This window comes from Pogoniulus pusillus, chromosome 14 (genome assembly GCF_015220805.1).
Source record: "Pogoniulus pusillus isolate bPogPus1 chromosome 14, bPogPus1.pri, whole genome shotgun sequence".
NCBI classification, from domain to species: Eukaryota; Metazoa; Chordata; class Aves; order Piciformes; family Lybiidae; genus Pogoniulus; species Pogoniulus pusillus.
Window position 1 is genome coordinate 12,833,992 of NC_087277.1, and position 22,786 is coordinate 12,856,777.

The window sequence follows — 22,786 nt, forward strand, 5'->3', positions numbered from 1 at the left end:
TTGCTCCTCCGTTCCTAATTTTTGCAGATACTAATTAAAACTTCATGTATATTTAAGAACTTTCAGGGGGCAGGTGTCTTCATTCTATAGTCTGTGACTAATCACAGACTCATCACAAGGATAATCAAGAGGCTGGAGCACCTGCACTATGAGGAGACACTGAAAGAGGTGAGGTTTTTCAGCTGGGTGAAGAAAATGCTCTGGGTAGATATTATAGCCGCCTTCCAGCACTTAGAGGGCCTACAGGAAAGGTGGGGAGGGATAGGATGAGGAGTAATTATTTTAAACTCAAAGAGGGCAGATTTAGACTGGCTATAAGGAAGAAATTCCTCACTGTGTGTGGTGAGACAGTAGAACAGGTTGCCCTGATAGGTTGTGCCACATGCCAGGTTGGAAGGGGATTGGAGCAATATGGTCTAATGAAAGATGTCCCTGCCCTTGGCATGGGACCTGGAAATAGTTAACCTTTAAAGATCCTTTCCAACCCAAACCATTCTGTGATTCTGTCGTACTGTTGTCTGATAATGTGGTGAAACCTTCTGAGTGGTAAATTTGGGGAGATAAAAAAAACAAAGTGTTATATACTTTGAAATATACTTTTTTTTTTTTTTCCTGATTTTGGGAATAAGAACTTTTTTATTTATTCCCTTTAGCATCCTGAGATCTCTCAAACTTGGGCATAGCTGTGCATAGTACACAGCTCTGGGGCAAGGAATGTGTCTTCTACTGGCATGATCTGACTGACCAACAGAAACTGTGTTGAAATTAGATAAGGAGGAAGAGTTCATTTTCCTGTAGTTACCTTAGCTTTTCTAATGAATGCTTTGTGCTAAGCTCATTCAACAAAAAATGTCTGCAACAGAATGTGGAGTAGTTGCAGATTGGTTTAATTAAAGACCTGAAGTACTTAACCACCATCAACAAGGTCCAGTCTCAACCATCTACACAGTGAACAAAAATCAATCTTTGATTGGAAGAGTTTTTACAAAGAAATCTAATGATACTATAGAGAATACTGTCAATTATGTAAAGCCATATCTGCTCTGAAGAGATGGTCCATAGTGCTGACTTTACTACAGTAAGGACTTAGCCCTAACATTTAATACCTAGTCTATGATTACATGATTTATGTGCTGGAAATTGTAAGGCAGCCTGTAGAGTGGTAAGCAAGACTAAGGAACACAGTGGCTGACTGAAAGTCTCCATGCCGTTTCTCAAGTGTACATGGTGTGGTTGGTTATCTGTCTTCATGTTGCACAGTTTTGGGGTTTCCAGCAGCTTGGAGTGCCTCTCTCTTTGCTCTTCTTAATACACTCAACAATGGACCTTCCTCCTCACTGCTTTCCTCAGAGCTGGAAATCTCGGTGCCTGTTTCTGTGCCCATTGAAGGCCTCTCATAAGGGTCTTTTTGACATGAGACTTTATCCCCTTGGCACTCTTGCCTGTGTGGAAACTTAAGGCTTTCATTGAAGAAGACAGAGGCCATGCACTCGGCTGCTGTCTTATCACAAGCACATAGCAGTTTCTCACATATGGTCCAACCAATACCTTAAAAAGAAAATTCAGAATTAATGTTTTGAAAGCCATTACAATTAGTCAATATACAATTTTCCAAGGGTAGAGGAACTTTTGAAAGCAAGATTTTCAAACTGGCCTTGAATTGTAGTGTCTAAATTCACCTTTAATCCACTAAATGTAAGCCTGACACCAAAGTGCTGGGCAGCTGAAGGTCTGACTGGCTTTAGTTGAATTCATGATCGTAAAGATGCCAACAGCTTATTTCTGCCTCCCATCATAAAGTATGTGAACGTCATTTTTCTCAGCTTAACCTTATCACATCATACACAGTGGTGTAATAACCTTTATCTCAAATTTATCTCTTGGCTTTATAGTAAATCTTTCTAACTTTGTCAGCCAATTGTTTCTGTCTCTGTACTCAGCCTAAGCAGCTCACAGGCGTGGTGACATTCGGTCTGTAATGCTTTGATGCTCTGTCACTGGGACATGAGAAAGTTCCTCCAACACAAACTTACATTTTGGCTTATGATCAAAACATACAACTTCAGGTCTTGAACTTCTTTCTGCAGGACATCCAAGTTTCTTAACTTGTTCCATACAACAGTGATGAGAGAAGCAGCACCTGAAGCAGTAGATGTAAATGGAAAAATAAATCTGCTCTTCCCGTAGCATGGAGTATTTGCAATCATTCTAGCTCTCTGTTTTCAATGGCCATTAAACCTGAGAAAGTTTAGATCTCGTATGATAGGAAAATCTTTTCCATAAAGCAGAAGGAAAACAATCCAAACTGTTCCTACTCTTCCATACCTATTCCTAATTTCACTACCTGCTTCCTAACTCTTTTGATTTCCTATGCTTCACAGTGTTGTAGCTTTCTTGTGGGGAGCCATTGTGAGAAATGTCTTCAAATGTTCAAATATTGTTGGCTGGAAGTCTGAAAACAGCACCACGCTAGCCAGAGCTTTGACTTGGCTTTAGTCAGCTTTCTCACATGTGTGCTGTATGCTGAGTGCTATGTTTAGACCTGATGTGGCCCCACCTGTTGCAAACTTTTACACAGGAAGAGAGTTTTAGCTGTACATGCAAGGGTTGCAGAGGAGATTACTTTGGTTGAATTCTGTGCATTACTCCAGAGATCCTTCTCTGTCAGTCATGCCATGACAGCACACAGCTGACCACGGCATGTACTCTGGCAGTACTTTACTCAAGCTCTGCTCTATTCTGAGAGATAGTGTGGCATTGGGTGTATTTTAAATCATCATAGATCACTTCTCAAACCACCTCTTAGCCAGATTTCATTGCAACACTTGTCTTCATCTGTTTTGATACTCCATTCATTCTACTTGCCTTCAACTGGTCTCTTTTCTTATTTAGAGTTAGTAATTTCCCTCTAGAACATGGATGCACTAATGGCATTAGAGTATTTCATGTTCTAAGTGGCTATTTATTTTCTCCCCCCAAAATATGATCCAACTGCTGATAGGTAGCTATACAAGGCCCAACAACACTTTTGTGGGTCCATAATACCCCAATAATAGCCACAGTTAATGGCAGATTCTAGAAGAGCCCACACCTGTCCAGAGCGTCAGTAGGATAACCTCTTCCTTCTTGGCCACAGTAGCAACCATAAGACTCAAAGTCCTCTGGGCATCGCTCGGTTAAACAGAACAGCATTTCTCCTAGCTGGGGCAGCTCCCTCTTCACTCTTCCATTGTCTCTCTCTTGTAGAAAGGTTAATCGCTCACATACTATAAAGCAAAAAATATGATTTGACACGTCATGTTTTCACTGGGTCCTTGGGACCCTTTTAGAGCTATCATAAACTTTTAATGACAACATTTTATTGTTTCTACATTATTGCTCCAGTGCAGGAACTGAACAAGACAGCTGAAGTGTGAGGTAAATATTTAAAGGGGAGCGAGATACCTATGAAGGTAGGGATGCAAGTCCAGTTGGATTGCAATAAGTGTCCTTACAATCCTTTGTAATCCTGCATAGTTACATTTTTCTTCTAGAATATTCAAACCTAGATTTCACTAGACTCTGCCTTGATTAATTCAGAACACAGAGTCATAACCTGTGCTTGCACAACAATAGCTGGGCAATAACTGTGTTGTGCTGGAGGAAACAATAACTTCTGTTTTTTTTCATATGAAATATAGCTCAATTGTAGCTATGATGCCCCTAGCCCCAGTGTAGCAGTGACCTGTGTCACTGTTGGTGTTTTGGCATCTCTGTCCCAACCCTAATGCCTCTGGGGCTTCCCCCACTCAGGAAAATTGATACTGTAAGCTTTGAGAGAAAACTGTGCTCCTTATCAAGAAAAAAATAATTAAAGAGACCTCTTTTGGTGCTTTGCCAGGAAAAGGACTTGAACAGGCTGATGGTTGGATTGTAGAAGAGATGAAAGGTTCTGTTTTCTGTGCATCCTCCTTGCTTTCATGAGTTTTCCCATCTTCTCTTTTGTGCAATAAACTGACTCTCCCTACTTCTTCCAGGGACAGTGCTGCACTGCTTCCCCCAGTAGGATATTCTGCCCATATTGTACCCATTCTGCTTGGGTCTTTGCTCAATCAAGTTAAGTCAGTGAGAGCAGACACCAGCTCCACGCACTGCTGTGCAATCTCTACAGCTGCTGTGTTACAACTGCATTTTCTAGTCAGGTGAAAATCTGGGCTGATTCTTCGTGCCTGCTCTTTTCCAGTTTTGGGACTGCTTCTCTCCACTGGGAAGCCCAACAAGATGGATGGGACAGTCCAACAATGTGGATTTAGAGCAATGACAGGTCTGAAATGTCTTGGGATTTCTGTTACCTCTGAGCAGAAGTTGAAACCGAATCAGAAATGGTGAGAAAGAGGCTGACTGGCAAGTTTGGCTCGAGGAGCAAGGAAAGTTCTTTAATTGCTTCTGCTGCTTGTGAAATAAAATAACTCAAAGATGTGATTGAAATACTGCCTAAAAACAAAAGCAATGGGAAACATTTTGGACCTTGTACTGCATGAAAAATGTGCTTATCACCTAATTATAAAGAGGTTTTGTAAGTGTTAATGATAGCACATTGATGGAAGAGGTTAAACTCTTGGGAGTTTTTCCATATGACTGCTTCTGTTGCTCTTACAATTGCCAATGCATATGTGCATGTCTACCTGGTTTAAAATAACTATCTGTAATAGGAGCCTACCTTTTAACAGAGAGGTAACTGAATATTTCATTAAATATAACCAACCAAACCAACCCCAAAAAGTGATTTACCTTTTCCTGCAGGTTCACTGGGTCCCCTATCAGACAGTACTAGTTCAAGAGCTATTCCAGAGGAAGTTATGCTCTGGCTACCACTTGCAGGACTTGTTTCTGGAGATGACATATGCATAGATAAGACTTACAAAGGTAGAACAAACTCTAGGTAATGTGTTCAAAAGTGTATATTCCAAACCATAATCAATTGGCTATCTCTAACATACTTGTTCATTGGAAGACTGTTCATTAATTATTAGTTGGGCTTTCTTGATCAATGTTTTACAGTTAAGTGCACTTCCCAGGACAGTCAATGGTGTGCACCCTGTATTCTACGTAAAGTGTCCAGACTTAGGGAGAAAATAGTGTTATTTTACATACCTATGAGAAATGCTGAATCTCAGAGAGCTGAGCACAGGAATGAGGGATTGCAGTAAATTAGAGTAGATATAATTCAGTTTTTACTTGCCTTTTTCTTTTGCCCTTGCCGATGTGGTTGTAAGAATCTTCTCAGTGGGGACAATTCTGACTTGCATTGAGTTAATATCTCCTGGAAATGAGGCTGGGGAGGTGGTTATCTCTTCTACTGGGACCACAGCTTCCATAAATCCATCCTCTTCTGAATAAGCAGAAAAAGAAGAGCAGGATGCATGGAAAATAAACAGGAAGATTTCAATTTCAGATAACCAGTCCAAGCAATATCCTCAGGCAGAACTGGTGTGAATTGATGGTCATAGAGAAAAAAACCAAACCATTCAAGAGGAGAACTGGAAAAGCAATGAGTATCCCTAGTGGCTACTTCTTCACATCTCTTGCCTTTCAGGTGAAAAGATATTGGTTAAAATATGAAGGGTTTAACTGCTGATTGTTCTTTTTAACTCTATATGTTACATACTGAGGTAAAGAGTTGTGCCAGTTGCTGAAAATAATCTGGATTGCTGATTAGCCAGCCTTACAGAGACAAAGTGCAGCTGGTATGTCCTAAGGTGTCATTTTCTGAATAGAAGTCTATTAAAAAAGAGTCACTTCACATCAGGTTACTAAAACAGAGCAGCATCAGTAAATGGAAGAAGATTATTTCAGTGATGCAGAGCTGGGCAACTGAAGGATTTACTATGTTGTAACCACTGGGAAGTATTAAGGAGGAAATAACTTGACATCGAATAAAAAGAAATAATCATAAGGATATTCTTTATCTTAAATATTGAATTGGTATTTCTTTTGAGATTAAAGCTTTATTATTGAACAGGAATATTTTGTTTGATTTGAGGATTACTTAGCATTTTTATTTCTTTTATATATATGTATATATTAACTGACTTGCAAATCAAAACTGTTATCGGATGGAGATCATATGATTTAATTTCCTTCTAAATGTCAGGATGAAGAACGTGGCATTTCACAAACAAAATACTTTTGAACATGTGTTACCACATTTTTAAAGCGTTTACTTTTGAATTCCTTGGCTGAAATTCTTAACTGGATTAAATGCAAATTCATTAAGTTTTCCCTTCTCAAGTTCTGGCTTCACGATGCGCTGAAAATATCCTTCCCTAGGATGAGACTAGATTAAGAAAATGAAAGTACTGCTAAGAACACAGTGAAGCCCATGAAAGGCTGCAAAAAGGGAGAAAGAGCAACACATTAGTTTTAATATTAATAGCTCACCAAGGTTCACATTTTATGCCACTTTGTTTGACAGTGATGTGTTGAAACGAAAGCGATTCCTGCTTGATGTGGAAAATAAAACTGGAGCTTAGGAAATGATGTGCTTAGCCTAAGAACAGATACTACAAATAAACTGCTGGGAGCCATGCAGATCTGCAAGACAGCACACAGATTTTCTGATACATAACAGAGAAGAACATTTAATGATTCTGACCAGTGTTCAGTAGAGTAATTCCAAATTTCTGTGGTGGGATGGGAGCCATGGATACCATTCAGACAGTATAATCAAAATCAAATCAATATTACTTTCTGCCCTTTGCATTAAGTGTTCCTTGACATTTTTCTGGTCCATTGCACTGTTTGAATGATCCTTTCTACATGAAAGAAACCACTGAAAACTTTCAAGTCTACCAAGGTGGCTCACTTCTAGCTGTACCTGCTGGTGTGGCTGTACTCAAAGCACTAACAACTGCAAAAGCTGAAATAGGTTTTAGACTGGGAAAGAATTCTATGAAATTCTATATAAAAAAGGAGGAGGCAAAATCAAAATGAACTTCTTCTGGCAGCAGATGCAGTGAATGTGATTTAAAAACCAATCATTATATCAGAAAACCTTATGTGAAGAGATTCTCACAAATACTTGTATGAGGAGTGCAAATGAGCAGCTGGAGGCGAAGAACAGCTAGTGCTTCTCAGTTTGCTTTTATTGTTTGTGTGTCTGCTATCTGACCCTGATCTAAATTTGATTCTCTGGCAGCCCAGTCATCACCGTGCATGGATTTTTAACTCTGCTGCTTTTAGATGAAGTATTACTGTGTCAGTCAAAGGAAAACGAAAGCTGAGAGTCACTAACCTTTTACTGAGAGGATAGGGGAAGCTGGAGCTGTACCTCTGTGGTCCTTTGTGGTAACTGTAGAGAAAATAGAGGCATCGTGGTCATGACCTAGCCACTGTCTTTTTGCAATGCATTTATGAAGTGACTGCTCATAAGAACATCATAAAGCTTAACCATCACTATTAGCCTTGGTTTATAAAGAGGTTAATTGGGAGAAATATTTTGCTGAAGGATGTGGAAGTCAGCAGAAGAATTAGAGATATTATCCAGAAAACATGTGCTGCAGATTTTCAACTGTGACAGCACAGAGGTTCATAAACCAAAATCCATTTTCACCTGGAGCTGAGTGCCTGATTCGTCAGCAAAAGTATAATCAAACTCTTACCTCTATCTTTGGAAGTCCCTAGGACAATCTCACTGGGCTCAAAAGAAATCACTGTTGAAGACAGAGAACGTAAACTCAGAAAAGAAGTTGTCATCACAGACTCTTACAAAAAGTCAAGCTGCTTTTTTTCAGTAAAGGAGGGAGACCTAAGGCATTTCATGTGTAGAGATGTGCCTGTTTTTCTCAGCAGTGCATTGATTGTTACAGGAAAATGGTACTGGTACAATAATCACAGTGCTGCATTCAAATAATGTGTTTTACACTAACAAAGCAGGAGCATAAATATGACTGAAGATTCTTTATTTCATCTATTTGACATACAACAGGATTAGGTCTCTAACAGTGAGATCACTGCTACACAAAGATGCCACATTTCATGTGAACACCTTGCCTGCATTGAAGGTCAAATATGGTTAGGCAGCTACAAGGCCAAATGCCTCCCTAACCTCTAGGTTATTTCTTTACCTGATAAAATTTATTTGTCAGCTGTATTTTGATAAATTATAAACAAATCAGTCAAATGATCAAAAAAGAATCTCAGCTTCTTTTTTGCATGTTGTTAGGAGGGTGCAATGTGCAGAATAATGTCTTGGCCTTTGAAGGAGTTTCTGAGCAGCACTTAGCTTTGTTTTCATACATTTCCCACAGCTGTCAGTGGTGAAGCCTCTTTGGGCTTGAATGGGGAGACGAGTATTAAATGGTAAGTTATTCTCCAAAAGTTTCCTTCAAAGTGTGTCTGTGATACATGTTCAGCTTTCTAGAATTCCTAATGAGACTTTTGATGATCTATGCCTCTTCAGAGAGCAGGAACAATTTTTGTTTTCATGGATGTGCAAATGTAAGAGCACTTACTCCTTCAGGAGGTCTCTGTTTTCTGTTACCAACCTTTCCAGAAACGGCAACATGAACCAATATTTGAGCTGTTTCAGGCAACAACAAAAACTATCTGCTAAAACCCCTACCTTGCTAATTAATAGGTATGAAGGAACTGCCAGCACTTGACACAAAGCCCTTTCAGGTAGGTACCCTTGTGCATGTGGCACTTCTTAAAAATAGATTTAAAACAAAAAAGCCTGTTAAAGTCTGAAGCATTGTTTCTTAAAATAATAGTAGTATTAATAATAGAGAAGACAAGAACATAATTTGATAGGTTGGACTGGATGATCTTGCAGGTCTCTTCCAACCTGGTTGATTCCATGATTCTATAAAAAGAAGGCCAAAAAAAAGTCCTCTTTTTTTTTCACTATTCCAGAGTCACATTAGGGCAATGGCTCACAGTAGCACAGCACCATTTAAAACCAGGCTCTTAAGCTCTCAAACAGTACAGCTTTTTACTACTCTTCACTCCCTTAAAATTACTCCCAAGTTTCTCTGAACTGAGCACACAGTGCACCACAGCATGGCTTGGCTTTGCTTGCGATGAGGCCACACTGCAAGACTGCATCAGCTGAACTGGACAATGGCTTGTCCAAGACTGGTGTCCTTCTCTGTTTCAGAACTGCATGACTTGACCATCAGTTACTAGGTATGTCCTCACAGAGCTATCAATGACTTTGGATGACTTCTGTCCCTGACCTCTTGTGTTGTGGTACACACTGTGCAGGTAGGTAGAGAAGAGCTTTCTCATAGCTCAGCAATGAGATTTTGCCAGCATCCATTCCTGACTATGATAGCTATTGATTGTAGCAGAAAAAGAGTAAGATTGTTAGAAGAACCACTTGGGCTCATGGTTTAGGACCTCACCCAAGAGGCACTAGAATAAGAGGGACATCAGCCTGGATCTCCACACTGCAAGTGAATAAGCCACAACACTGCTGGCTCGTTTACCCTAAACCACAATGAAATTTTCCTCATGCCACTGCTTGTTCTTGTACAATTAAATATCTTTTTAAAGACAGCAGATATTGAATGGGCTGTGAGTCCAGTGGCTGACACTCACAACAGCATGTCTCTGCCAAACAGCTCACCTGGTGCAATCTGTGTTCCCAGGAAAAAAAAAGTCTGTTTGGATGAAAACAGGGTTTGTTGTAAAGTGCTCCTTCTAAGCCCTTGGGAAACTTACTGTAGAGAGCGGCTAAGCACATCACGTGCATACACTGAAAAATACCAGCTTCCCATTCAGTCTTGAATTTGATCACCAGACCATTATATCTACCTTTATATCAGGGCATAAAGAAAGCAAACAACTTATTCTTGTGTTTCAGTCTCTCAGCTTTTGAGAGCTTCTTGCACTGTAATTACAAACCTTCTTCCAGAGATGCAGTCACAGCCTCTGTTTTGTCAGTCTCATGATGAAGGAGCTCTGCAAATGTAAAAGCACTTTTACTCTGGAGAGTCATGCCATAGGATGCTGATTGGAGCACTTGATCTCAACATAACAGGATCAGAGGCTATCAGAATGGAACTTGCTTCTAAATATTACTACTGTTGTGCTATTTGCACAATTATTATATATCAATTACAAGCCTAATTATTGATAATTACAGAGTTATTGAAATCTTGCCTTAATAGTTAATTCATTTGCTTATACTAAGTTTTGCCCAGCAGTGTACAGTAGATTTTTTTTTAAATCCCTAAGTCAAATTAGGTGTCAAAACTCAACAAGAAAAACTGGCTAAGAAGCAGCATTCTTGAAATTGTCATTAAATACTTTAATATATGGCCTATAGTGTATCATAGAGTCAACCAGGTTGGAAGAAGAGACCTCCAAGATCATCCAATCCAACCTAGCACCCAGCCCTGTCCAGTCAACTAGACCATGGCACTAAGTGCCTCAGCCAGGCTTTTCTTCAACACCTCCAGGGACGGTGTCTCCGCCACCTCCCTGGGCAGCCCATTCCAATGCCAATCACTCTCTCTGGCAACAACTTCCTCCTAACATCCAGTCTAGACCTCCCCTGGCACAACTTGAGACTGTGTCCCCTTGTTCTGTTGCTGGTTGCCTGGGAGAAGAGACCAACCCCTACCTGGCTACAGCCTCCCTCCAGGGAGTTGTAGACAGCAATGAAGTCCTTCCTGAGCTTCCTCTTCTCCAATCTAAACAACCCCAGTTCCCTCAGCCTCTCCTCAAACCTGCAAACAGAAAGCTTGAATGTTTAAGTCCAGGCAGTTGGCTCAGAACCTTGTTGAAGCAGAGCCTTACATGTACATGCAATAGAAAAGGATCCACCTGAAAATACTTCAAAGTTGCTTTTAACGTGGTTCTTATACAATTTGTAAATGACATTCAAAGTTCTCTCCTGGATTCCTTCTCAGAAAAAAGTCATTTAGCTGAAATTTCCTTGTGCATCTGTATAAAAGCTTGTCACAAAAGCTATGCTTTAGTTTCTTAGACACTTTCCTTTCCTTTCATATTTTGACATCTTGCAAAAATTTGTCTTTTCTTCCCAACAAGGAATCTAAAGCTTCCAAAATACTAGTTTTTCTGAGTATATTTTTATCACAATTTAATTTACTCCGTTCAAAGAACTACAGAGGTAAGGACATACCCTCCATGTGAAGCGTTGTCATCATTCTCTTGCTGGTTGTTTCTGAAAAGGAGAACGTTCTCTCATAGACTGATGTGTTAGAAAGGACTTTGTCACTGTTTAATCTGAAGAGTATAAACCAGGAGTTCATTGTGTTTATTCCCACTGAAGCTAATATTTAGGCAAAGAAATCCCCATTCCGTTGTTTTGTGGATTTTTTTCCTCTCTGTAATGATCTACTGAAATCCTTTTCCTGGAAATTTGTCAGATAGGATTATTACTTTTCTTTCCTTTTTTTTTTTTCCAAAGCCTGAACCTGGCAGAACAGCTATGCAGAAAGCTAATAGCCTAAGTGAACACTAAGTAAAAATAGTTCATTCAAAGGACTTATTTTTTTTGTCCCCCCCATTAGGAAATGTAATCAGGAGCCTAAAATTAATGGAGGTATTCAGTGAGCTAAAAATTGAATCTGTCTTTCTCAGCACTGGTAAAACCAGCATGATTTTCCTGTTAGCACCTCACTATTTTCTCTTTATTTGTGTTGTGTTGGAACTGCCATACTTTATACTAGAGCCATCTGATCCCACTGAAAGATTACTGGCTTCCATGAAACAATTTTCTGGCTTTGATAGAAACCTTCCTGTGGCTTTTTCTTCTGTCTTGACCTATTCACGAAGAGATGCACACATCCAGAGGATGATACGGATGTGTATATATGTCCCTAGCACTGTGGGGTGTGAATATGAGCTAAAGGATTAGAAAAACTAGCATTGCCTTTTCACATCTCTCTCAGCTCGGGAGTTAAGGGGTTCTCCCTCTACCGTGCTCTGATTGCAATCCATATGAATTAGGTTTTTAATCCTGCCCTGTTCCCACAGGACAGGTATTCAGTTTTGCAAGGCTGTAATTTTAGCTCCAGAGCACAGATCAGTGTATGACAATGGAGATAAATATCCCCTTCATCTTTAGAAAGGCTTTTCCTTCCCAGGTGGAAACCAAGTAGCAAAGGAGGCCTTTTTCAGATAGGTTTTGCATGATTTAAAGAGAAATTGAGCTAGCAGTGTTTTCCACTTGGCATTCCTGCTAGTAACCTTGGTGGGTCACTAATCACTCCACATATTACCCTGCATTCAGGCTGGGAAGAGCCTCACAGGATTGGCAGGAGCCACCTGCCAGGAAAAAAAAGAAAAAGAAAAAAAAAGAAGGCCTTCATCTCTAAGTGCAGCTTCCCTGTGGCAGTTTTGTCTTTTTAGCTCCTGCCCTGCCTTTGTGCACCTTCAGGAAGGGTCTAGCCCAGTCTGTTCTATACACCGCTAGACGTTAAGGACAGCAAACATATCTGCTTGGTCCTATTCTTACATCATGTGCTTCACCCCCTTCACCACCTCAGTGACCTCTTCTGGACTTTCTCCAAGGTGGCAATTAGTCCACTTTGTTCTTCTGTCTCAGTATTTGCTTGAGTAGCAGTAAATGGAAAAGAAAGGTGAAACAGAGAATAAGATACTGCCAGGAAAGCACCCAGCTACCACTTCATTTTTGTTGGGTTAAATTTGATGCCAGCATTAACACTGTCAGGAAAGGCAATCAATCAGATCCTTCTTATTACCTGTAGCCAGAGATAGACAGAAGGAGATATCCATCCCACTCAAGGAAGAGTTAATATGTGTCTTCAGAAAGCATTCAATAGCATCTTTGTCACAGTTGCAGAGAAATTGTTCACAGGGATCTTCAAACTCTGGAAATAAAATCCAAACAAAATACCACTGAAATATCTTTTCCACCTCCTGCTTTTTCCTCCCTGTAAGGTTTCAATCTGTATCAATGAGTAAAACCCTATTGATATTGTGCTTCTTCAAGTCAAACATAGTCAGATTTGGTAGTTCAACAGCTTGTTTTCACAACACTATCCCATGTAGCCTGGCATTGCTGGCAGTAGACTTCTTGCCTGTGCCAATTCATTCTGCAGAGCAGTGAGGCCAACAGAGCAGTGCTTTGCTGTCTCTAGTTTATCCATGGAAAATTCTATCCATTTGAGATCAAATTTGACATTTCACAGACTTCATTTAAGTATTCCTCATAACCTCAAGAAGTCACATTCTACAAGCCAAGCCTTTCATGTAAGTTGTGTTTTGCTCTTTATAAAGGATGTGAAATACTTCTCCAGGAAATATTATTGTCCTACCTCTAAACTTTGTACCTTTCAGGGTTTCAAAACACAACATTGACCTTTCACAGCTGTCACACTTATGGTTTAGGTTTTTGATGGGGACTGTTTTTTTCCTTTCTTTTTTTTTTTCATGAATTAAATATTTTCTGATTATGAAGCATAGAAAGAGCTGGGAGAAGTACAATTCATCTTTAAATGCACTTGGAATTGTAAAGATTGCTTAAATAGCAAAAGAGGTTTACTTAGAAACAAGAAAAGGAAGCTGGACCCAATTGTTGCTTAACATTTGTGGATTTTGTTAACCTTTGCTGGTATCCTCAAATCATGTTGCAGTAGGTAGTCTTTCCTGGTTATCAGTACTTACTGAAACATGATGTTGGAATTGATCAGGCATTATAGAGCTGTTGTCCACACTGGCCTGGACTCTGTTAGTTTTGCATGGAGTAGCTCCTGCTATAACAGCATGGTTTGTGCACTGTTTGGTGATAATGTTGTATCTGGGGAGCATCTGTGGCACTGGGAGCAAAGAATATGATGTATGAAAATTTGGTCTTGAAGCTTCAGAAGGGAAGTGTTTTTCAGATCATTCACCAGCATCTACTGCATTTTTGATGTGTGGAGATGCCTCAAGCAATGCTTAGTGGTCCTGCAAAGTGAGGGAAACTTCAACGAGAAAATACAGGGTCACAGGACCACAGGATGTTAGGGGTTGGAAGGGACCCAAGGAGATAGAGTCCAAACCCCTTGCCAGAGCAGGACCACAGAATCTAGCACAGATCACAGAGGAACACATCCAGACAGGCCTTGAAAGTCTCCGGAGAAGGAGACTCCACAACCTCTCTGGGGAGCCTGTTCCAGTGCTCTGTGACCCTTATAGTAAGGAAGTTCCCCCTTGTGTTGAGGTGGAACCTCTTATGCTACAATTTACCCATTGCTCCTTGTCCTATCCCAGGGAACAAGTGAACAGAGCCTGTCACCCCCTTCCTGACCAGCCCTCAGATGTTTATAAACATTTATTAAATCCCCTCTCAGTCTTCTCTTCTCCAGACTAAAGACCCCCAGGTCACTCAGCCTCTCCTCATAAGGCATGCCCTCCATTGCCCATTGAAGAAGCCCTGGCAAGTTTCTAGTTACATCAGCTTCCCTGTCTAGCTGGACTTTGTGCCTCTGCATATTCCTTTTTGTATTCACCCCTGAGCTGAAAGTCTTAGGCCTTAAAAATCCATACATGGGGGTTGTTGCTGCTTAATTTATATGTGACTTCTGGTAGACAGACCATAAAGAACTTCTCAGTCATGGTAAAGCTGCAGCATTATGCTTGTGCAATAGGTTAATCTTACCACAGGTCAGGTTTTCAGTAGAGCAGCTAACATCTGTGGAAATCTTTGATGGATCCCATGCACACTCCATGTCCATCGCTTCCTCATAGCATTTACGGTGCTGGAAACAGCAGCTGAAAAAATGAAATAACATAAATTTCACACAGCTCATTTCAGACTGCAATTCTTTCATGTCCTTCTCCCATAAGAATGCAAAAAAAAAGTGCCAAAAGAGAAAAAGAGGTCCTCAGTGTGGTCCCCAGACACAAGAAAAGCTAAGTACTACTTTTTCCTGAGTCAGTTTCCATCAGTCAGGGATGGCACAGGGATGGCACAGGGATGGCACAGATGATGCAGTACTCAGTGGTGGGGGCAGGTCAGCAAGCTGTGAGAAACCACAGGTAGATTTCCTTCTTGCAGAAACTGAGTTCTTACACTTCAGCTCTAGAAGTCTTGGCTCCAATTCTTCCAAAACCCTTCTCTCTGCAGAGTTGGAGAACTACACAGAGGCAGTGTTCATGGAGCATTAAAGTCTCTTCAATGCCTTGTGTATTCCTGTGTCTCACTGAGATTATATACATACATGCAATGTTACCCTGTTTCTTTCTCTTCTGTACAGCAGTCAGAAATAAAATCCACCAGCTAGCCATTGGAAAAGAAAACACTTTCCTCACACTGAAATAGGGCAGATTTCTCCTACCACCAAACAACAAAGGCAGTTAGCAACCTTGTGTTTTCACTTTAGCTACGAATAGCAATGAAAAGTGAACTATAGCAACAGGCTCCTCATCAGTCCTCTTCTGCTGTTTTTGAACAGGTAAGCCATCTACTCCTGTGTTACAGAAGCATCTATCTTCACTGGCATCAGCTATATATGCAACACCAGGAAAACACTCAGTAATTATTTTCCATGTATATCACAGTATCACAGTATCACCAAGGTTGGAAGAGACCTCACAGATCATCAAATCCAACCCTTTACCACAGAGCTCAAGGCTAGACCATGGCACCAAGTGCCACGTCCAACCTTGCCTTGAACAGCCCCAGGGACGGCGACTCCACCACCTCCCCGGGCAGCCCATTCCAGTGTCCAATGACTCTCTCAGTGAAGAACTTTCTCCTCACCTCGAGTTGGTACATAAATAAAGCACAGTCTTGCTGATAGATTTAGGTTGAAATATCCTCATTTCAGAGACATAGGCTCAGAACATGGGCCTCTTAGTGAATTGCTGTTGACCTTAATGAATGCAAAAGACAGCACTGATACTTAAAGGAGGGGTTAACTTGTGATCGTGATGTAAGGAGTTAACTTGAGTTCAGCTCATGTGGAGCTTTTGCTAAAGGCACAGTGAATGTGTTGCTGCTCATCATCTGCAGCCCTGCATGAGCTCCTGAACTCACCAGTGTACAGAAGCACTCCTTCACTGACCACAGCAGGAAGCAAATAGCTGCCCCTTGCAGGGTCTCTTCTAGCCTACACAGTACTTTTCTCACTTCCTGTCTTTACAAAGCATTTAATATTTAACCACTTACTGTATCAATAAAAAAATGTACAATACTTAATCTGTCCTCATAACCAGTGAAGCAGTCCAAGTCCTCACCACGATCACACTTTCTAAGGTTTGCCTGGATTGCCAGGAGTGAATGAGAGCTCATGAAGATTGTTAGCTGATGAAGGCTCAAAGTCCGTTTGCACTTCAGTGTCTCTGCTCAACAGTAGCAGTTTTGCTCCCTGCTGTAACCTGCTCTAGCAGACCATGTAAGTGTATTAAGTAAAGGTGAGGGCAAATAGCATTCAGCAGAGAGCAGCCTTGACAGTTCCTCCCCCCCACAAACACTACTGTGACTTGTTTCAGAGGTTAGGCTAATGTTTGTAAGCTCCATCAGGAGCAAAATTTTAAACATACAGCTGATGAATTGTTTTGGGACCTCCTCCTGTGTCTGCCTGAGGATCCGCGAGCTGTCAGCACCTGAAAGTTCCTCTAATTACCTAGTAAATCTGAGGCAAACGCCCTACGGTTCTTCTTTGCTGAGAGCTTCACAAGTACATCAACACTTGCAACTGTTGCAAGCAAGGGATCGTAAAACATGGATCGTCCTCTGGGCATGCTTCTCTTCCCCCACGGAATACGGAGCTGGCCTAATTAAAGTATGACAATTAGCTACTCTGGCAAATGGGAAAAGGTTGGTTTTATGGGCACAAACATTCCAATGCCTTAAAACCTGCAGTAAGATGTTCAGCCCTTTTTTAAAGAACCCAAATGGCAGCAACAAAACCCAAAGGTTGGAAAATTATGTTCTAAGCAGCACTGTGGGAACTGTGTCTGAGAAAGACAAATAGCAACCACCTGTCTGGAGGACACTCTCTTGAACCAAGAGCATATCTGTGTCAGTGCCAAAACAATAATCAGTCTCCATCTCCTGCAAAATCCAATGGGAGTACCATGCTCTGCTAAGAAAACCTCACTCAGGAATACTAATCAATTTATAAACACAAAGTGATTCTCTGGATCTTTCTCAGGACAAAAGTGCTGATGGAGCTGCCTGCTGTCTCTGTATGTGTGCTGTTCTGCATTAAAATGAAGCTAAGTGAAGAAAAAGCCCAGGTGCTCAGCTCTTCATGTATCAACTCTCATTTCAGAACGTCAGCACGGTTGTTCAGAAAACCTTTCATAAGAGGTCCCATGCCTTTTTTTTTTTTCCCCCATTAGTAAGGTTGGATCTTTATTTTCCCAGCCATTTCATGCTGGAAAGTGAGTGGATTCATTCCCATCTAAGTATAGACATTAGTCCCTTCTGAGCCACTGCAAACTTCACTGAGGGAACTAATGAATTACTTTATGGATAAAACGTTTTTGCTAGTTATACATGGATGGATCTTTATTCTCTTTCAATTTCTTTTCACACCTCCTGCTGTTACAAGTGATCAATCATTTGATTGTCCTGGCCTGAGATTACTTTTTTGTCCACTAGCCTGCTCAGGTTCTGGAGCAGCATCCCTCTAAAGCACAGAGTGGAGTCTGGATGAGTTTGTTTCTGGGGAAAGCCATTGAGCTATATTGTTTTTCTCTGTGCCTGGTTGCTCCAGAGTCTAAAAAACTCTGCATGTACAAAGGTATTCAGGGCAAGACCTGCTTAACCTCCAAAATGCCACTTGATGTCATATTTAGCTGTAACCTTATTTTTTGGATGCTTAAATCCCACTCAGATGCCAACATTTGCATTGTAGTCCACTATGAGCTTACATTGCTGTGTATTGCACAGCTCCCAACACCAACTGTTTTGGAAGCTTGTATACCTACTAAATTGCTGAGATTAATGCTCAATCACTCCCCTTATTAACAAGCCCTCCAGTTTCTGGCACTGACTTAAGGGTGAGAGAAAATCCCATAGTACAAATAAATAAATGAGGTTTTGCTCACAAAGAGCTGTTCAGAATTCAGAGGCCTCTGAGTAATATGTGCCAAGGAGATGGGTATGGTGTGTATTTAATTTAATCTGTTACATTAATGGCCACCTGTTTTAACCAGTTTAAACCATCTATATTACCAGAATTATGCTGGTGGAATGATATGTAGGTGTGGAAGACTCTGCTTTCATCTGTAGGATGGGAGTATTTCTCCACTTCAAAGTGTGTGAAAATAGAGACTCTGAACTACGAGAAAAAAAGAGGCAAGTGCTACAGAGCACACCCTGTAGATTATGATCATCTCGACTACATCTGTTTCCAAGACAGAGTTTTGGCTCAGCAAAATGACAGCACTCACTGTCAGGTAGGAATAGCACAGGATAGGGCTGACAAATCAGAGCTGAATTTATCTTTAGTACATTATATCAGATATTCAGGTTGCAAGTGAATAATGAGCAGATTAAACAGAGATGAGTCATGCAGGATTTACTCTGAGGAATCCTATTTTTTCCCCAACTGTCTTTAGATCATTTGGACAAGTACTATGCTTCAGATCATCAGAGAATGAGGGCATTGACAGCCAGTGGGGGCAGAAGAAGATCTCATGGATAAGACTTACTCATCGGCTTCATCCACAGGGAACCCCTCCATTTCAAAGCGGCAAGAGCAACCATAGTCTTCAAAATCCCTGGGACAAAACCCAGTAACACACTTCATTTTGTTCACAAAGTTGAGCAGGGCAGGGAAGTTAGTGAAGATGGACTGTAACCAGGTGAAGTGAGAGCCCAGGCAGTCTGGAAAGAGAACAGCAATGAATCAAGTGGGAAATGGAGGTGAGCCAAGTGTGGGTCACACCTGGGTGATGTATGTGCTACTGCAGAATCTAAACAAGGCAGTAACACAGGGATATGGAGCAATGCTTAACACTCAGCAGTATTTTGTGGTATAACAATCTTTGGGGAGATACACAGACTCAAAAATCTCTGTTCCTTTTCAGTCCATGGGATTTCTGTTCAATGCCCAAATACAACTGGAACATGTACTTACCGAAAAATAAGGCAACACTTTCCACATTTTGAAAGACTCCATTGAAGAGTGTGGCATTGTCTAAACGAAAAAATAAATAAAGCAGGCTTCTTTTAAAAGCAGTAAGTGACAAGAACTGTCCCCCGACTGCCCCTCATCTTGCTTCAGTTGGTAAATCGCTTTGTGATAAGAGGTAGTAGCTATGTGCTGACAGCACACTTCCCCACAGCACTGCTTCTGCAGTGGGAGTGATTCCCCACTGCTTGGCAGGTATTGCAGAAAGTAAAGCTTAAACCACTCTTACTTAAGATTCTTTCAGGTGTGTCAAGAAGCTCTGGCAGGAATGCTGGAGGCTCCAATTTTTGGCCACCTACCTCAGCAAATAAATTTAAGAAGAAAAAGATTAAAAAATAAAAACTGGAACTCAAACCAGCCAAACCAAACCACAACCCCAAACCTAAACAAAACCAGCAAGATATGTTTCATTACAATGCATACACTGGAGTAATTTTTAATGCCTTCCCACACTGACAAGCTGATTTATCAAAGTCGTGAAAGATTTGCCCAGCTCCTTCTGCACCCAGGAAAGTCCAGAATTATACTGATAAGTCATGCTGACATCATCTTTAAAATCTGTCTTCTGTGAAGCTGAGGTGCTGCTACTGAGGATGTGCCAACCTCTATATTCCTGTGCTCTTCTGAGCAGTAGCCCTTATTGGAGTAAATCAGCAGCACTGTATAAAATTGGTTTAGTTGCACAACTGCTTTGTTTGTCCCAGATTTTTCTGCTCTGTAACCTTGTACTCTTTGCTGACTTGAAGTCAACAGGTTTAGTTTTCTCAGACCTTATTAGCTATTGCCTTTTAACCTCTTTTCCTATCACTGTTTCTTTTAATTACCTCTTTCTCCTTTTGAAGCATCTGTGGAAGATTTTACAGACTTAGGGTGAAATCTAGTAACTGGTCTCTTCTTATTTTCTGCATGGTTTTCAGGGGGAATGACTTACTTAGGAATTATTTAAACTTAACCTTTTTATTTAAAGGGAAGAAGTCAAAGTATTTATTGTCTCAAGAATCTAAAAACCCGAGAGGAAGAAAAAAAGCAATGTTAAGCTCATGACATACTTGGTGGTTATCTTGCTAATCTGTGCATTTTCCTGCAATAAATACAGATGTAAGAAAGTAAAGGAGAACAGTGTGTGTGGAGTGTGGGGGGGAGGGTTTAGATGTAGGGCTTAACTCTAGCAAAGGATTAAGAAAAAATAGTTCTTTCTTGTTTTAGACAGTATACAAGAGCCTTCTCAGAATGCCCACAGCTTCTGTGAAGAGAAGAAGGTGTTCATGGTAACAGTTACATGCCTCCAGCAATTCATTTTTCAAGTTTTGTGGCAGATATGTAAGGGATTGAATGAGGCAGGAAGAGGAACGTCCTCTTAGATTACTCCTTTTCTGAAAGTCTTGGTCACAGTGAAAAGCTTTTAGGTGAACAGCAATCCATCAGAAGTGTCCTTCACTGCAGTGGGTCCAAGGGGAAGTGACTGTTTTTCACAAAGTGGAAAAGGTCTCCAAATAAAGGATGGTCTTTTAACAGAACTGGGATGAGTCTGTTGAAAGCTTGACAGCCATGAGGAACTCAGATTCAGGTGAAATGATGGTGAGTCTTGCCAAATAAATAGCAGTGAATACTATATAATGTACACATGCTTGCTAAAGGAAAACTACCTCTTGTTATCTGGCCTAAATCTCTATTTCCTCTGCAATGACAAACACCTTTGCCTCAAGCCATGTTCTACCAAGTGCATCTAGAGCCAGTATTTCACCCACTACATAACACTATGGCTGAAACTCAATGTCTGTTGGGGGGTAGCCATGGATCATTTAGTTCTTTCAGGAAGAATTTTGGCAACTCTCACCGAGTTGAAATGAGAGAGAGGAGAGAACAGACAAAGGCACAGTACAGAATTGCTGGAGGTTGTGATTGCTCCAGTATCCTTCACTTGCCTTTAGTTCTTCCCAGCAGACATAATTTACACACACCAATTAACACATAAATGTTTGTACCACCCCTGGAGAAAAATCTCTGCCACAGGGTCAGTAACTTGGCAAACCTTTGGCTCTGCTAATCCTTTCATTACAGAGAATGATATTTCTAATTGTCTCCAAGTCAAGATCAATGATCCAATGTTTGTTAACAAGATTGCTTCATTTTGTTTAAATTGTTGAGAGAGGAACAGAGAGAAAACACTTTCTGGATGAATGACTTTCTTTTCTTCTTTTGCTATCACGTCTTTTCTGTGCTGTTGGTCCTGCTCATTGCCTGGACAGCCTGCGAAAGATTGCCCTGCAAAAATCAGTCCTTTAAACCTCCAAAGTCTCTGGGGAGCTCAGCTTCTCTTGCCTTTCTCTAAAACCTGCTAAATGGCTAGGCACATATCCTGGGAGGACTTGGGCTTTCTGGTTGTTTAACTAAATCACAAAATGTCTTTCACCATTCAGACACATGTAAAAATGTTTCTGACCTCTGTCTGTGGTGCTGCTATGCCGACAATGCTTTGCTGACAAACCCCATCATAAAAAACATCACTGCACCTCCAGTTGGTTTTTGTACCTGTGGCTAATTAAAATGTCATAACACAGGGCATGGGCCCACTCATCATAATCCTCAGCAGCAGAAACCTTGATTGTGCTGGGAAAAGTCAATGTGCAGCAAACCAGACCTATTTAGAATCATAGAATCAGTCAGGGTTGGAAGGGACCACAAGAATCATCTATTTCCAACCCCTCTGCCATGGGCAGGGACACCCTACACTAGATCACGCTGGCCAGAGCCTCATCCAGCCTGGCCTTAAACACCTCCAGGCATGAGGTCTCAACCACCTCCCTGGGCAACCCATTCCAGGCTCTCACCACTCTCATGCTGAACAACTTCCTCCTCACATCCAGTCTGAATCTCTCCATCTCCCATTTCATTCCATTTCCCCATGTCCTGTTACTACCTGAGAGTCCTTCCCCAGCTTTTTTGTAGCCCCCCTTCAGATACTGAAAGGCCACAATAAGGTCACCTGGGAGCCTCCTCTTCTCCAGACTCAAGCCCCAACTCTTTCAGTCTGGCCTCATAGCAGAGGTGCTCCAGCCCTCTGAGCATCCTTGTGGCTCTTCTCTGAACACACTCCAGCACGACCACATCCTTCTTGTAATGGGGGCTCCAGACCTGGACACAGTACTCCAGGTGGGGCTTCAGCAGAGTGGAGTAGAGGGGGAGAATCACCTCCCTTGACCTGCTGGCCACACTTCTCCTGTTGCAGCCCAGGATCTGGTTGGCCCTCCAGGCTGCAAGTGCACACTGCTGGCTCATGTTAAGCTTCTCATCCACTACTACATGTTCTTTCTGTCTCTCTCTGTATGGGTGTATATATATGTGTATGTATTTATTTATTTTCCTCTCTACATCTGGGGACTAAATACCCTTTATTTTTATTTTTATTTTTAATTAATAAATGGCGTAGATATTGATAATATACTTACTAGTTTCTATTTGTATAGTGTAGGAGCCTTCAAGATCAAGCTTGATCAATATATTTTAGCCCACCTGTTTCTTTACTGACTTCAAATGAGCACAGCCTTGTAAATAAGAAGCTACTGGTGAAGTTAAAGTAGGTCAGTGCAGAGTTTTCTCTATGCTGAGGTGCTGAGCTTTCTTTTGCCTTTAGAAATAACACCGTGGAGTGACCAGAAATGGTATTAAGCCTTCTTAGAGTC

The 22,786-nt window shown here is 41.1% G+C and overlaps 1 protein-coding gene across 1 annotated transcript; it reads right to left on the reverse strand.

Moving 5' to 3' along the window:
* Positions 1-1,199: 1,199 nt before the first annotated feature.
* On the reverse strand, positions 1,200-22,010 carry OC90 (otoconin 90). Its single transcript, XM_064154222.1, has 15 exons — positions 21,935-22,010; positions 19,333-19,398; positions 19,050-19,109; positions 18,622-18,796; positions 14,615-14,727; positions 12,714-12,842; positions 11,129-11,170; positions 9,886-9,942; positions 9,748-9,750; positions 7,641-7,691; positions 7,274-7,330; positions 5,222-5,371; positions 3,092-3,266; positions 2,034-2,140; positions 1,200-1,548 (listed from the first exon to the last, which is right to left on the reverse strand). Exons 1-15 carry the CDS (start codon positions 22,008-22,010, stop codon positions 1,238-1,240), a joined length of 1,572 nt encoding a protein of 523 aa, XP_064010292.1. The 3' UTR covers positions 1,200-1,237.
* Between the last annotated feature and the right edge of the window lie 776 nt (positions 22,011-22,786).

Excerpts from the sequence above, each read along its gene's own strand:
- OC90 (XM_064154222.1), bottom strand. The coding sequence starts at position 22,010 with ATGGGGAAATGGAATGAAATGGGAGATGGAGAGATTCAGACTGGATGT. Across the intron at positions 14,728-18,621 it reads CCTGTGGATGAAGCCGATGA|CTGCTGTTTCCAGCACCGTA; the intron begins GTAAGTCTTATC and ends TCATTTTTTCAG. Across the intron at positions 7,331-7,640 it reads AGGGACTTCCAAAGATAGAG|TTACCACAAAGGACCACAGA; the intron begins GTAAGAGTTTGA and ends TTTTCTCTACAG.